The 16,220-nt window shown below is 41.6% G+C and overlaps 1 protein-coding gene across 4 annotated transcripts in view; it reads left to right on the top strand.

Annotated features, from left to right (window-relative positions):
* Window positions 1–16,220, top strand: part of HCLS1 (hematopoietic cell-specific Lyn substrate 1) — a 38,106-nt gene that overhangs the window by 18,697 nt on the left and 3,189 nt on the right. For 3 of the 4 annotated variants that reach the window (XM_020985918.2, XM_020985919.2, XM_078146730.1), the window contains exons 5-13: window positions 3,531–3,641; window positions 4,991–5,045; window positions 5,920–6,030; window positions 7,690–7,745; window positions 9,841–9,895; window positions 10,468–10,578; window positions 12,851–12,906; window positions 13,636–13,705; window positions 15,205–15,353. In XM_020985918.2, coding sequence (XP_020841577.1) covers window positions 3,531–3,641; window positions 4,991–5,045; window positions 5,920–6,030; window positions 7,690–7,745; window positions 9,841–9,895; window positions 10,468–10,578; window positions 12,851–12,906; window positions 13,636–13,705; window positions 15,205–15,353 — 774 coding nt within the window. The remainder of the gene's footprint in view (window positions 1–3,530; window positions 3,642–4,990; window positions 5,046–5,919; window positions 6,031–7,689; window positions 7,746–9,840; window positions 9,896–10,467; window positions 10,579–12,850; window positions 12,907–13,635; window positions 13,706–15,204; window positions 15,354–16,220) is intronic. The other variant, XM_078146731.1, reaches the window with a different exon arrangement.

Raw genomic sequence — 16,220 nt, forward strand, 5'->3', positions numbered from 1 at the left:
CTGAATATCTACTCTAGCTCCTAAAGACAGAGAGGGAAAGACGTATTTGGGGACAAAGTCTTAAGAATGCTAGCCTCTTATTGATCTAGCTAATATAACCTTGAAATTTGATTTGTGAGGAAAAATTATTTTCCTATTTATTGTTTTTAATGTTTTTGGCATTTTTTTGTTTGCTTTGCTTTTATGTTTTCTGTGACTTTTTAATATTCTTATTTGGGTACATATTATAAAAACAGAACCATTTAAAATACTTATAGCAACCCAAGGCTATTGTGAAAAACCTAGGCTTTACTTTATGATTAGCTGGTTCAGAAACTTTTCATGTTAAAAAACAAAAGTTTGCATGTTGTATCAGTCTTAACTTTTGACTTCCATCGAAACTTTGCAGATAGCTCTGCTCCTCCAGTTATAGGATGACAGGATTCTGAGCTGGAAGAGATGTTAGAGATCATCTAGTCTAAGGGTTCTTAGTTGTTTTTTCATGGACCCCTTTGGCATTCTGGAGCAGCCTATGCACCCCTCTCAGAATAATTATTCTAAATGCGTGAAACAAAATATGCAGGATTACAAAGGAAACCAGTTCCATGAAACCTGGTTATCAAGATATTTTTTAAAAAGGGAGTTCATAGACTCTACATTAAGAACCCCTCTAATCCAAACTTTTTATTTTACACATGAGGTAAGTGAGCCCCAGAGAGTTAAGGGACCTGCATAAGATATCACAAGGAGTAAACAGCAGAACTGGAACCTAGACTTAAGGGAAAAAAGACATCTGTCCTCCCTTCCGGGAAGCAATAAAAATCATGCTGAAGAATCTTGAGTTTCTCTTCAAGGGAAATTCTGCTGGTTTTCATTGTACATTTAATTCTCTGCTATAATCCTAGGGCAGAAGTGGCAGCAGGTTTAGGAGTGGGTTGGAAATCAAGCCAAATGGACAACTCATCCTCTATTTAACAAGCAAAGTAAGCTTGTTCTCTGCACCATGAGAAATAAATACTGTAAAACAAGCTCATCTTTACTTGGTGTTTTTGTTCAGCCTGAGAAGTGTTATTGTTTATCCTCAGCATGGAGTGGGGAGAAGAGACCAGCAAAGAGAGGAAAAGAAACCAAAAAACTTAAAGACTTTTTCTTATTCAGTTGGTTTGTTTTATCCTTGTGGCTTCATTTTGTATTGTGAATCCTCAGAACATTAGATACATCTGTTTGCAAAAATAAGAAGAGAAGTGCATTTCAGAATCAAAGAGAAATGATTGAAGTATCTGCCATTTTGCATCAGCCCCATTTCTGGTGCCCTACCTAGAGGATGGAAAATGGAGAGTTTACTGGGCTTGTGTTTTCCTTAGCTTTATCCAGCTTACTCATCAAGGCATGGCATGGCCTTACTTCTGAATCTTAACAATGACCTCCAGACATCTTAGGTTTTTGTCTTTATCAGGGCTCTTCACCTAGGGTGTGTGGATAGATTTCAGGTAGTCTATGAACTTGGATGGGGAAAATTACATCTTATTTTCACTAACCTCTAACTCAGGGGTTCTTAACCTCAGATCTGTGAACTTGTTTCTTTAAAGTATTCTGATAACTGTATTTAAATATAATTGGCTTTCTTTGTAATCTTATATATTTTATTTTATGCATTTAAAACATTATTCGGAGAGGTTTTCACCATAACTGCCAAAGAAACTCATGACACAAATTAGTTGGCATTTAAATAGTGTTTTAATGTTCACAAAGCACTTTACAGATGTAGTCTCATTTAATATTCACAACAATTCTGTAAGGTAGGTGTTATTATTATCTCCATTTTAAAGATAAGGAAACCAAGGCTGAGAAAGGTTAAAGGACTTACCCAGGGTCACACAGCCAGTGAGCGTTTGAGTCTGAAACTCAGGTCTTCCTAACTGCGGGTCTGGTGCTCTGTATCTAGTGTGCCTACTAGAAATTTAGCATTTCCTTTTATTATGAATAAGATTACTAAATGTGACTGAGAGAGGGTCCATAGGGCTCTCACCTGACTGTCAAAGGGGCCCATAATTTGAAAAAGGTTAAGAATTCTGGTCTTGCACGTTTAGGTCAGCGTTTGCCTCCCCTCTGCTTTAGGTATCACTCTGCCCATTCAGTATTTGCCCTCTCTACCTGTTTCAGTCCACTCTATAGAAGGGTCGTAAACAATTGATTCGTAATCATATAAAAATGACTTGTCAAGTTACATTTGTATTCCTCATTTGTGAGGACAATGTCACACATTCCATCTGTGTGATTTAAAGAGAACTTTCACAAAAGAATCACACCAAATAACAGATTCTTTCTTTAAGCTAGGTCTGTGATTTTCATGAGTATATGGAACTTCCTCAATCAACACAAATTGGTATTCTTTTCAATTTATGGTCTTAGGTGGCTCTGACCTGCTAAGTGGCACCATAGTGCAGAGATTGCCAGACCTGCAGTCAGGAAGACCTGAGTTCAGCTCCTACCTTAGACACTTACTAGCTCTGTGACCAAGTCACTTTACCTTTTAGCCTCAGTTTTCTCAACTGAAACATGGGAATAATAATGACATCTACCTCCCAGGGTTGTTGTGAGGATCAAATAAATCAACACGTGTAAAGTGCTTTTTCAGACCTTTAGGTGAGATATAAATGCTCTTATTAGAGAGTTGCCTGGAAGTTGAGAAGTGACTGTACCAGGGTCACATAGTCTATGGCAGAGATGAGACTCCAAGAGGTCTTCCTGATTATCAACTAATACCACCCTGCTACCTCTCTAGATGATAAACTAGATAAAACTGTTGGCCTTTTAACTCTCACAAAGGATGGCTTGGCACACCTAGGGGCAGGGCAGCAAGGAAAAGAGACAGCCAGGGTAATTCTCAATCTTCACACATTAGTCCCAGTGATTAGGACACTATCCTAACACCTCCAAACCAGAGCAGGGCAGTGATGCTACAAGAAATATGTGATGACCTTTTAAGTCTGCCCAGTAGCAGGGGCGTATCATCAATAGCCTTGCAGGAAGACTTCTCTAGACCTGATTTTGAAAGTTCTCAGCCACACCTTCTATTACACTGGGGGGAGGAACCTCCTGGGTCCTCCATCCTCTCCACAACAGAGAATTTTGAAGAGGCAGCCAAGGGCCATGAGTTTTATTTCAAGGGCCAAGTTCTAGCTCAAGTGTCACAAGAAGGGAGATGCTGGGAATTCATCAGTGAGATTCTATCTTTATAAGGATGAAGCAAGGGAGTTTACAGGCAATAGGGGTGGGGGTATTCTAGGAAAGGTCGAGGGGTGAGGGAAGATTAGATCAAGCAGGAAAAAAGGGATGTACCCAAAGCAATGGGATCCTCCTGAAAGAGAGGCTTCCACCCCACCTACACGGACCACGAGTCTGACACAGGCTAGAATTTTGGTGTGTGTTTTTACATTTTATCTTTGCCAGTCCTGTCTCTGCCTGCCTGTTCCTTGCCCTATATCTTCCTATTTGTTTCTGTTCCTGTTTATGTTGATCTCGATTGACTCTCTTCTTGGCCTTTGCAGAGTGCACTGGGCCATGAGTATGTTGCTGATGTGGAGAAGCACTCTTCTCAGACAGATGCTGCTAAAGGGTTCGGGGGCAAATATGGAGTTGAGAGAGACCGGGCAGACAAGGTAAGGGATACCCTTTGCTTCCCTGGAAAGCATATAAAATATATGACTGGAATATAGGCACCTCTGTCTAACTACTGAAGCGTATAGTCTAGGTCTGGAAAATGATCCTGGGTATGGGGGTGGGGAGACAGGAAAGAAGTTTCAGGACATACCTGGGGATAATGGTTCAGTAAATACAGAAATCATTTATTAAGCACTATCATGTGCCATCCTATCACTGTGTCAAGTGCCGAGGATAGAAAGAATAAAACAAATATATCCCTGCCCTCAAGAAGCTTATATTCTAATGAGGGAGACAACATGTACAAAACTAGGTATGTACAAAGATGCATACAAAGTAGATGGAAGGTACTTGGGTACAGTCTGCTGCAGAGGCTGGTGTCTGAGCTGAGCCTAGAAGGAAGCTAGGGATTCTAAAAGATGGAGGTGAAGAGAGGAAGCATTCCAGGCATAGAGGATAGCCAGTGCAAAAGCATGGAGATAGGAAATGAATGGTTGTATGTGAGGAATAACAAGTAGGGTAGTATGGCTGTGCTGCTAAGTTCATGGAGCACAGTCATGTATAAGCCTGTCATTAGAAGGATAGGAAGGGACCAGATTATGAAGAGCTTAGAATGCCAACTAGAGGAACTTTCATTTCATCCTAGATATAAGAATGGGTTAATGGAGTTAAATTGAGTAATGAGATGGTCATACCTCTGTGCTTAAAGAAAATTACTTTGGCCGCCCTGTAATGGATGCAATTGAGGTGCCTTGCCTAAATATGCCCAAATCAGATCCATGTGCCGACCAGCCTAGTACATAAATCAAGTGCATGGGAGTTCAAAGTAAGCATCCCAAAAGATTCAAAGGGATCATTGGTGGGAATCAGAGAGTGCTTCATGGAGGTAGAATGTAAACTGGACCTTGAAATAAAAGACTGTTGGTAGCCAGAGACGTAGGGAGGTACATTCTGAGCCTGGGAAATAAGGTATGAAAATGTAAAGAGATGGACGGTCCAATTTGGCAGGAGTGAAGGGCACATGAAAGGGAGTTATATGAAATAAGGCTACAAAGGTATTTAGAACTAGGTCATGGCGGGCCTTGGATGACAGATGAAGGAATTTGAGATGTGTGACGTTAGAGACCCTACAAACTTCTCTGCGATGCTAATTTGGTAGGAACTTGAATCTAGGGATAGGGTAGGGTACAGGTCAGGACTCTCTCCTCTTCCCCAGTAAATCCTCATTAGTGCTGGGAACCCCTCACAGCCCAATCTTTGGCAGGGAGTGGAATAAGAGGGTGGGAAAAAGAGAATGTTCCTGTTTAGCATTTGATATGTTGATTAAATCGTCCTTCTTTCTTCTCAGTCAGCAGTTGGGTTTGATTACAAAGGAGAAGTGGAGAAACACACATCTCAGAAAGGCAAGGAGCCTTCCCTATCAGTCCTGTATCTCTTCCTTATGGTCACCTCTGCCCTGACTTGCCAAATCCCTCCTCATCTTAGCGTTCAGGTGTCCATACCAGATACGGTTTTACTACATCATCAGTCAATAAACATTTTTTAAGTGCTTGCTGTTTACCTGACACTATGCTAGACTTTGGGGATGGGTGAGGGATGAGGCTGGACCTGTGATTTCATTGACATAAGCAGTTTTCAAATGAGGAATATTCTTCACCAATAGAGGTTGGTCATTTTTCAGTAAATTCACTGAGAAGTTAAGTGACTTGCCCAGGGTCATATACTCAGTATGTGTCAGGTCTTCCTCGGTCAAAGGTCAGCTTTCTATCCATTTTTCCATGCTGCCTTTCTAGACATTGGGAATAAAGACAAAATTGAAATTGCTCCTGTCTACTGTTTCTATTCCTTGTGTCCTGACTTATCCCTAGATTTTCAAACACTCTAGAAGGTGGGGTGTGGAGGGATAATTCAGGTGAAGTTGTCTGGGAATAGGAAAAGGAGAAGAGGAACAAATTTTCAAACACTCTAGAAGGTGGGGTGTGGAGGGATAATTCAGGTGAAGTTGTCTGGGAATAGGAAAAGGAGAAGAGGAACAAAAGGAAAGGACAGAGAAAGAAGGGGGTGGAAAGAGTGCTTTGCACTAAATTAGAGGTGAGGCAGCTGAATTCAAACTGATAGAAGAAACCTGTCCTCCACACTTCCTCCTCCACTTGGGAAATGCTCTGTCCCATAAGCACCCACTGAGTTCATTCTCTCCCCCATTTCCCTTGGGCCCATTCACACTTTCCATTCTCTGAGATGGGCTGACAGGTCTGACATCTCTCTCTCATTCAACAGATTACTCCCGGGGCTTTGGTGGTCGCTATGGTGTAGAGAAGGATAAACTGGACAAGGCAGCTGTTGGCTATGACTACAAAGGAGAGACAGAAAAACATGAGTCCCAGAGAGGTGAGTTGGAGAGACTGATAGGTCAAAAGGAGCTGAAAGGAGGACATGGGCTAGAGCAGAGTTTGGGGAGGACTCTTGGGGTTGAGGGACTGAGACAGATGGGACAGAATACCTCTGCTCCTGAAGCTACCCTAGTGGGTGTCCTAGAAGCACAGGGGGACTTCCGTGTTGGAGTTGTTAGAGATTCGAGTGCTGAGAGTAGGATATGATGTGAGAGAGTTAATAGGAATGGATGGAGTGGGATGATTGGATTGGGGAGTAGAAGAGAAATGATGTAGGCAGGGAGGCTGAGGAAGACCTAGAATGGAGGGGAAAATAAGGGAAAGAATGAGAAAGGAATGATGACAGGTGAGGAGATAGTCCTGAAGAGTGGATGAATTATAAAGTGGAAATAAGAAGATTAGGCAGCAAAGTACAGAATGACTCGCTGATACTTTCAGGCTCACCTCTACCTCTACCTCACTCTCTCACTCTGCTGTCCATCCAACCTGGAACCATAACTAGCAAGTAGCCTGAAATACACCTAAAGCAAGAACTTTAAAATCTACTTTCTACTTCATGATGTGAAAAAAAAATTTTTTTTGAGGATCAAGACCTGTGATTTTGTTGGTATAAGGAAATTGTGGTGAGGATACCCCTCTACCAACACAGATTATTAAGTTATCTGCACCTTGTGGACTTAGAGTTACCCGGGCACTGACTTACTACTACTGCTGCTGCTACTAGTATTACTACTACTACTAGTTTGCAAAGTGCTTTGTATATGTTATCTCATTTGTTCTTCAAACAAAGAGGTGGGTAGGTGAGATAGGTGCTATTATTATCCCCCATTTTAGAAATGAGGAGACTGAGGCTGAGAAAGTTTAAGTGACTTGCCCAGGGTCACACAGGTGGTCAGTATCTGAGTCAAGATTTGGACTTAGGTCTTCCTGACTCCAAGTCCAACACTGTCCATGGGGCCATCACAAAGCTACCTACTCAGGGGTGGAAAGCCAGTATGTGTCTGGAGTAGCACTTGAACCAAGGTCTTCCTGACTCCAGCAAAGTTCTCTGTTACGTATACCACACAGCTTTTTGCCTCTCATGGAAATAATAAAAGTAAATAAAGCAATTAACCTTTCATTGTCCCTACCAATTTTGAATTTGTGTCAGTAGAGGGAGTTTCTACTATATTCAGCAGGGTACTGAGAGTATCCAACATTCATATAATCAAAGATCTGAACTGTACCTCACCCCCAACAAAAATATCATGAAAAATATAGCTGAGAGGAGAAGCTGGGCCACCAGCCCCCATCTGGGGAGAGTTTACTACATTGGCATCATAGGACACCAAGATACCAAAGTACTGCTGCTAGGGAGGCTTATTGTGGTGGGGGTGAGCAAGATAGGCCAGAAACAAGGAGGAGCTCTCCCCAATATATTTAACTCTCTGTCCCTTTCTGCCTGTCTCCACATAAATATTTTTGCCCCCATTTCTTTTTCCCAACCCATATTCCTTTCTTTTCATCTGTACATTTTTCTCTCTAAGCCCAAGTCTCTCATAGTCATGCCCTATCTATCTCTTCCTGTCCTCCATATTCCTTTTTTTCTCTCCATCTCTCTTCCTCATTCCTTGGTTTTGTCTTGTGGGTCTCACTCCTGGTCCTTTCTGTTCTTCAGATTATGCCAAAGGTTTTGGTGGTCAATACGGGATACAGAAGGACCGAGTAGACAAGGTAAGACACCCCTTTGCTCTGAGGGGATTCCCCCCCTAACTATACCAAGAGTATTGATGGAGATAGTGTTAGGGAGGGAAAGCAGGGAAAAGTGCTCCTTACTGGCCTCCTATGTTTGTCACCCTTTATTCAGTGCAGTGGTAGGATACCCTCTCTGCTCTGGACCTCTTTCTGCTCCTTCATTTACTCTCCTTGGCTCTGGCTTCTGGTAGCTTGGTCAGAAGTCCTGGCTTTGGAGGGAGTGGGCACAGAGGAGTGAGGGAGATGCAATCCCCAAGGGCAGGTGTGGCAAGGTTGTATCACACTATGCCGTGGTCCTTTACCTTTGCTTGTCTAATCTAACCACAGTCTCCATCACACTTACCCTTGTGGCTATAAGAATGGCCTTTTTGACCCCAGCTCAGCTGGCCATACTGACCTCCGTTCCTTGTCATCTCTCAGTGCCTCTCACTTCATCTGAGGTTGCCTCATTTTGAAGATATGAGATTCAGGCTAAACTGCACCTACACATTCTCTGTCCTACATTCCAGTGGGGGCAACAGCATGTATACATAGGATGCATACAATGTAGATGAAATGTAACCTTAGAAGGGAAGGCACTTTTAGGTAAGAGAACTGGGAAAAGCCTCCTATGGAAAGTATAATTTGAGCTAAATTTTGAAGAAAACTGGAGATTCTAAGAGACAGAGGTTTGGAGGGAGAGTATTCCAGGCATGGGGACAACTAGGGCAAAGACACAGAGATAAGAGATTGAGCAGTGCCAAGTGTGAGGAAAAGCAAGAAGGCTGGTTGGCCAGGTTGTTGAGATTGTGCAAGGCATAACATAGAAGAAGCCTGGAAAGATTGGAAGGGGGCAGGTTGTGAAGAGCTTTAAATGGCATACAAAATAGTTTGGGTTTTAATCCTAAAGGTAGGAGGGAGCCATTGGAGTTCATTGGGTAGGGAGATGACATAGTCAGGACTATGCATTAGAAACATCATTCAGCTGTGTGGACAGTGGATGGGACATTGCCTAAAGAGTCCAGAACCAGATCCATGTATGTTCTAACTATACAGATAAAGCAAGCATCATTAAATATCTATGATTGACTGAGGTAGCTCCTGCTAGACCTTGCTAAGGTACCCTTTGGTATTGAGGTATCTGGGGAGAGGGCAGTTTACACTCCTCAATTTTATCCAACCATGGGTCAAGCCTTCACCTAGAATCTCTCCATCACTCTCATCCCAGGGAGTTCCTTAAGGAAATCTATTAGCATTTTCATTGACAGCTAACAAGGGGAAGAAGTCAAAAGACATTTTGGACAATGGGAACCTCAAAGTCAGAAAGGGCAGGCATTGCATTGAGTCAATTCTGATCAAATCACCTGAACAAATATTTATTTATTAATTTCATATTCTGTGCAAAGTACTGGGGATAAGTGGATAAAAACAGTCTGGTGTCAAGGACTTTACAAGCTACCAGGGAGAATAAGATCAACACAAACAGCTACACTACAAGTTAGAACATAATTAAGTGCATCCAGTTAAAGTCAAATCAAGGATTCCAAGAGATTTCAAGAATAAGGTATCACTTCTAGTTGGTGGGAGTCAGGGAAGGCTTCATGGAGGAGATGATGTGTCAAGTGGACCTTGAGACAGAAAAAGAATATCTATAGGAAGAGAGAGGGAAATCTATTCAGGGCTTGGGAAACAGGGTATGAAAATATGTAGTGATGGCAAAGGACAAGGTAACTTTGTAAACAAAATGGTACAATTTGATAGGGAACATAGAGTGTGTGAAAGGGAGTTGTGTGAAATAAGGCTGGAAAGGAAGATAGAACCAGATGATGGGGGGCCTTGGGTGGCAGATTAAGGAATTTAAGATGTGGGCTATTAGAGTACCCACAAACCACTCCATGATGATGACCTTGTAAGAACTTGAGTCTGGTGTTGTGAGGGAGCATAGCCACAATAACCATCCTATACCTCCCCCATGCTTGAACCCCTCACAGTGTAATCTAATGCTTGGCAAGGAGTAGGAGTAGAAGATGGGAGGGAGAGAATGTGTGTGTTTGGCAGATGATGCTTTGATTAAACCTCTCTTGTTCCTCCCCAGTCAGCAGTTGGGTTTGATTACAAAGGAGAAGTGGAGAAACACGCATCTCAGAAAGGCAAGAACCCTTCCCCATATGTCCCACACCTCTTCCTGCCCCAATGTGCCTTCTCCTTTCCCATCTCAGCTTTCAGGTGTCTATGCCATTGATGGCTTCACTGCATCAAATGCCCACAGTGCCAGAAACTGAGCTAGGCTTTGGGGATACAAAAATAAATGGACCCATTCCTTTCCTCAAGGAGTTTACTATGCCCATGACTGTATCCTGACTTATCTCTAGTTTCAAAACTTTGTGGAGTGGCTGGGGAGAGAGAATGCTTAGAATGATTTCCTCACCACGTGTTCAGAAGAAGGGGAGGGGAAAAGGGAACAAAAGGAAAGGGCAGAAGAAGAAGGGGGTGGAAAGAGTGCTTTGCACTAAATTAGAGGTGAGGCAGCTGAATTCAAACTGATAGAAGAAACCTGGGCATGTCATAACCTGTCCTCCACACTTCCTCCTCCATTTGGGAAATGCTCTGTCCCATAAGCACCCACTGAGTTCATTCTCTCCCCCATTTCCCTTGGGCCCATTCACACTTTCCATTCTCTGAGATGGGCTGACAGGTCTGACATCTCTCTTTCATACAACAGATTACTCCCGGGGCTTTGGTGGTCGCTATGGTGTAGAGAAGGATAAACTGGACAAGGCAGCTGTTGGCTATGACTACAAGGGAGAGACAGAAAAACATGAGTCCCAGAGAGGTGAGTTGGAGAGACTGATAGGTCAAAAGGAGCTGAAAGGAGGAGGTAGTCTAGAGGAGAATTTGGGGAAGAGTGTTGGGATTGAGGGGCTAAGACAGATGGGACAGAATACCTCTGCTCCTGAAGCTACCCTAGTGGGTATCCTAGAAGCACAGGGGAAATTCCATGCTTGAATTGTTAGAGATGGGAATGTGGAAGGAAGCATATGATATGATATGGTTAATAAGAGTGGGTGGACTGGGATGATTAGATGGGAGAGTAGAAGAGAAATGTTGTGGCCAAGGAGGCTGATTTAGGAGTGAGATAGAAATTAAGGGAATAATAAGAGGAGGGAATGATTATAGATGCAGCAAGGAGTGGTATTGAGGAGTGACTGAGTAATGCAGTGGGTAAAGGAACTAGAAACAGAATAATAAAGTCATAGTATGAGCTGAAGAATTCCCTCTTTCCCACACACTTCCAATACTCCTCAGAACCAATTTTCAGGCAATTTTGATGCCTGAAGCAAGTAGAATGAAGTAAAGTTAATGCAAGCACTCTCAAATCAACAGTGTACTTCATGAGATACAGATTTTTTAAAATTGTTTGTGTCTGGGTGCACACCAGAGTTTAATTGTTGCTGGTAAATTGTAATAAGAGGAATCTCCTCCACTTTCATCAATGTGTCTTTTCATCATGGTTAGTCAAGGTTCTTAAGTCTTTCAAAGTTATTTTCCTTTACAATGCTGTTGTTACTGTGTAAATTGTTTTTCAGGCTCTGCTCACTTTGCTCTGCATCAGTTTATACACATCTTTCCAAGTTTCTCTGAAACTATCCCTTTTGTCATCTCTCATAGTGAAATAATATGCTACCATGAGTAGTTCAGCTATTTCCAATTTATTGGGAGCTGTTTTATTTCCAGTTCTTTTCTACAACAAAAAGTGCTGCTATACATATTTGTGCTCATATGGGTCCTTTCCCTTTTTCTCTCATCTCTTAAGGGTATCAGTTTAGTAATGGTATTATTGAATCAAAGGGTATCCACAGTTTAGTGACTTTGAGGCATAATTCCAAATTATATACCAGAATGACTGGACCTATTCACAGCTCCACCAGTAGTATACCAGTGTGCCCATCTTCCCACTTCCCTTCCATCAATTCTCATTTTCCTCATTTATCTTCTTTGCCAATCTGATAGGTATGAGGTAGAATTTCAGAGTTGTTTTAATTTTCATTCAGCTGGTTATTAATGATTTGACATTTTTCATATGGTTGTTGATAGCTTAGACTGCTTTCTTTGAGAACTTCCTGTTTTTATTTTTTGACCATTTATCTGTTGGGAATGTCTGTCATTCATATATATATATATATATATATATATATATATATATATATATATATATATATATATATATTTGAATCATTTCCTTACATATTTTAGGCATTAGACCTTTATCAGAGAAACTTGCGAAGATTATTTTCTCCCAGTTAACTGAAAACCCTCTGTACCAATGCATATAGGCAGCCCTGCAAATTATAGTCTTAAGAGAGTTGTCTTGGGTACTGAAATGTTAAATGATTTTCTCAGAGACACACTATTATTGTGTATCAGAAGTAGGAGTTGAACCCAGGTCTTCTTGTCTACAGATGAGTTTTCTACTCACTATACCATACTACCTCTGCCTCTCACGAGAATGATAGGAGTTAAGACAATTAACTTCTCATTGCCCCAGACTTATCTCTAAAACTATAAAGTTCAGACAAGTTACAGATTTGCATCAATAAAGAGAATGATTACATGGAGAGTACCCTACAGTCATAAAATCAAAGGTCTAAACCACTCCTTCCTCCTCTCCCAAACCAAACAAACTAATCAAACCAAAGACAGTAAGACAAGTACAATTAAGCAAAAAGGGAAATACTGGGCCACCATCCTCCTTTGGGGGAGTCCATCATAGTGGTCCTGTGAGAGAGACACTGAGAAGCTGTTGCTGAGAATGTGGGAGTAGACATCATGGGCCAGGGCTAGGGATGTGTCCCCATTCCTATCCTTACCTCTGTTCTTATTCCTTATCTATTTCTTCCTGTCCCTGTATAACTTTTTTGGCCCCCATTTCCTTTTCTCAATCCATGTTCCAGTCTCTTCACCCATGCCTTCTTCTCTCTGGTTCTAAGTCTCTGATGGTCATGCCCTATCTATGTTCTCCATATTTCTCCCTCTCTCCCCATCTCTGTTCCCCATTCTTTGGCTTTGTCTCTTGGGTCTGACTCCTGGACTCCTTTTTTCTGCAGATTATGCCAAAGGCTTTGGTGGTCAATATGGGGTAGAGAGGGACCGAGTAGACAAGGTAAGATGCTCCTTGTACTAAGGGGGTTTCCTACAAACTATACCAAGAGCAATCACAGGGGTAATGCTATGGTGAGGGGACAGGGGAAAGTGTTGATGATAGCACTCCTGTGTCTATCACCCTGTGCTCAGTGAAAGGGCAAGACCTCCACCTCTGGACTCCTTTCTGATCCTTCTTTTATATTTCTTGGCTCTGGGCTCTGGTGGGTTTGTCAGAAGTCTGGTTTGACTGGGGTTGGGGGACTGGGCTTGGAGGAATAAGGGAGACAAGACCCAGGTGAAGGGAGAAAATTATATCACACTCACACTATGGTTTGTTACCTTGTGTTGTCTAATCCTAACCCTAGTTTCCATCATTTCTCCAATCTCCAATCTTGTGAATATCCTCCCTGACCTCAGCTCAGATGGCCCTCCTGACCTCCTCCTCCTTACCACCCACGAGTGCCTCTCACTTAATTTGAGGTTGTCCCTCTTTAAAGATTTGGAGTGTGTGTGTGTGTGTGTGTGTGTGTGTGTGTGTGCACGCGCGTGCGCGCACGTGCTAATCAGGAGCATCCAGCAGTCCAGCACAGCACCACACTTATCCAGAAATTTGGGACATCGGCCCCCAACCCATTTTGGAACTTCATCCATCCAGGGATTTCACCTGAGAAGGTCCTAAATGTTCCCAGCTTTGGACTACCTGTCTCCTGGGGCAGCTCTTCTTCCCCTCCCCCTTTTCCTTCCATAGAGTGCGGCCAGCTTCAGTGAGATGGAAGCTCCCACTACAGTTTATAAGAAGACCACACCCACAGAGGCTGGTGAGTTTTTAGAACTAAGTTCCTCCTCCACACCCAATCGAATATCCTTTCAACGTTTTCATTCGCTTTGCCTGTGGACCTCGCAACTTTTCCATCCTCTGCTCACCCTTACCCTCCCATCCAGATCAGGTTAGGTAGCCCTTAGCCTCACTCCTAATTTGGAAGAGGGATTATGTTTATTACCTATCATTCTAGTAGATAGAACTAAGACTAATAGGTAGAAGGTACAGAGAATCCAATTTCAATTGGGCATAAGAAAGATGTTCTAATATCATTGTCCAAAAATAAAACAAGGAGCTCCCCATCACTGCAAGTCTTCAAGTAGAGGCAGGTACTTTTTAGTGTTTAATCCGTGTATGATGATATTTAATAATTTTAATTTTAATAAAATAAAATCATTTTAAATTAAATAAATGAATAAAATATCTTTAATTTAAATAAATCTTATGATGTTAATTTATATTTGTATGACAATATGACTATTATAATATTTATATCATATGTGATATTATTATATGTATATTATATTATACAATATTGTACTTATATTTTATTATATGATAATATTTAATCTTTGCATAATAATAGTAATAACAACACTTTAAGTTTTGCAAAGAGTTTTACAAATATTGTCTGATTTTATCCTCCCAACAACCCAGGAGGTAGGTGCTATTATTAGCCCCATTATACAGAGAAGGAAGCTGAGGTGGATAGAAGTTAAATGACTTTTCTAAAGTCACAGTAAGTGTCTGAGCTAGATTTGAGCTCAAGTCTTCCTGACTCCAAGTTCCTGAATTTTATGCACTGTACCACCTAGCTGTCTTGTGCATACTAGCCATTTTATACATATTTAATTTATGTTTCATTTGTAAATGTTTAATTTTTATAAATGTTTAATTGAATTGAATTGAACTATAGAACTGATTCCTATTTGGGTTAGGAAGGTTAGCCTAGAAGAACATTCTCAGATTTTATTGTTATCACTTCCCTGCCTCTGGGTTCTTCTCACTGGGCTAGCCAGATCAAGGATATCACAAGAGGCTTGCAGGAGATGGTGGGAGCTGGAGAGAATGGGGCCCACTACGAGTGAACTGGAAGGGATGGGGATTTGATTGGCAAGATAAAGATGGATTTGTAGCCTAGGAGGACACCAGGGAGGGATGATGATTTGAAGAGCGTAGATAATGAAGAATAAGAGTTTTAGGGTGACTGAGAAAAGAGATTTGGAGGATAGAAGAATGAGGTCTGGGCAAGAAAAAGTTTAGATGGAACTTTAAGGTTTGCAGAGAGATAGGAAAAGGTACAGGTTTAGGTTGAATTGTGACTGTAAGGAGATGGTCTTGAGGTCCACACCTTCACGTTCCCCTTTTGAATCCACTCCAAGTTTGCATACTCTTCTTCATCCTTTCTGTTCTATCATACCTCATCGATCACCATCCCTTGATGTTACCCTATTACCACCTTCTTTCAACCCTAATGCCATTTCCCCTTGTTGATAGCTTCCAGTGGGGCCCATGGACTGAAGGCGAAATTTGAATCCATGGCAGAAGAGAACAGGAAGCAGGCAGAAGAGAAACCACCGCAACGAAAAGTAGTGTTAAAGAAGCCTGTAGTGCCTTCTCCAGTCCCCAAGAAAACCCCCTTGGAGGTAAGCTTCCCTAGCATCTAGATAGCCTTACCCAAGGCATACTGTAATAAAATATTTGTTACTGTTTAATCATTTTTCAGTTGTGTCTGACTTTTTGTGACCCCTTTTGGGGTTTTCTTGGCAAAGGTTCTGGAATGGTTCTCCATTTCCTTCTCCAGATCATTTTCAGATTAGGAAACTGAGGCAAACAGAGTTAAGTGACTCGCCCAGGGTCACATATCTGGTAAATGTCTGAGGCCAGAGTTTAACCCAGGTCTTTCTGACTCCAGGTCTGGCACTCTATTCACTGTACCTATTATCTGCAAGGCACAGGTGAATAGAGAAGGTTCCTGCCCTCAAAGAGCTTATAGTTTAGTTGGGGAGATATTAGCTAGAATTTATGTAACACTTTGGGATTTGCAAAGTGCTTTAGCTACATTATTTTATTTGGTTCTTACAACAGCCCTAGGAGGTAGGTACTATTATTTTCTCCATTTAACAGCTAAGGAAATTGGGGCAAACTGAGCTTAAGTGATTTGGGGTTACACAGAAGTCTGAGGCAGGATTCGAATTTAAGTCTTTCTTACTCCAAATTCATCACTCTTTAGACGCATTAAAAGTTAAATGACAATTCAAGGTGTGAAAGACAATACAGTAATAATAATAACAGCAGCTAACATTTACATACTACTATGTGTCTGGCACTATGTTAAGCTCTTTACAATTATTATCTCATCTGATTCTCACAACAATCCTGGGAGGTAGATGCTATTATTATTCCCATTTTACAGATGAATAAACTGAGGCAAACAGAAGTTAAGTGACTTGTCCAGGATCATATAACTAGTAAGTGTCTGAAGCTGTATTTGAACTCAGGAGAACTCCTGG

This window comes from Phascolarctos cinereus, unplaced genomic scaffold, assembly GCF_003287225.1.
Source record: "Phascolarctos cinereus isolate Bilbo 61053 unplaced genomic scaffold, phaCin_HiC Scaffold_726;HRSCAF=1367, whole genome shotgun sequence".
Taxonomy (NCBI): Eukaryota; Metazoa; Chordata; class Mammalia; order Diprotodontia; family Phascolarctidae; genus Phascolarctos; species Phascolarctos cinereus.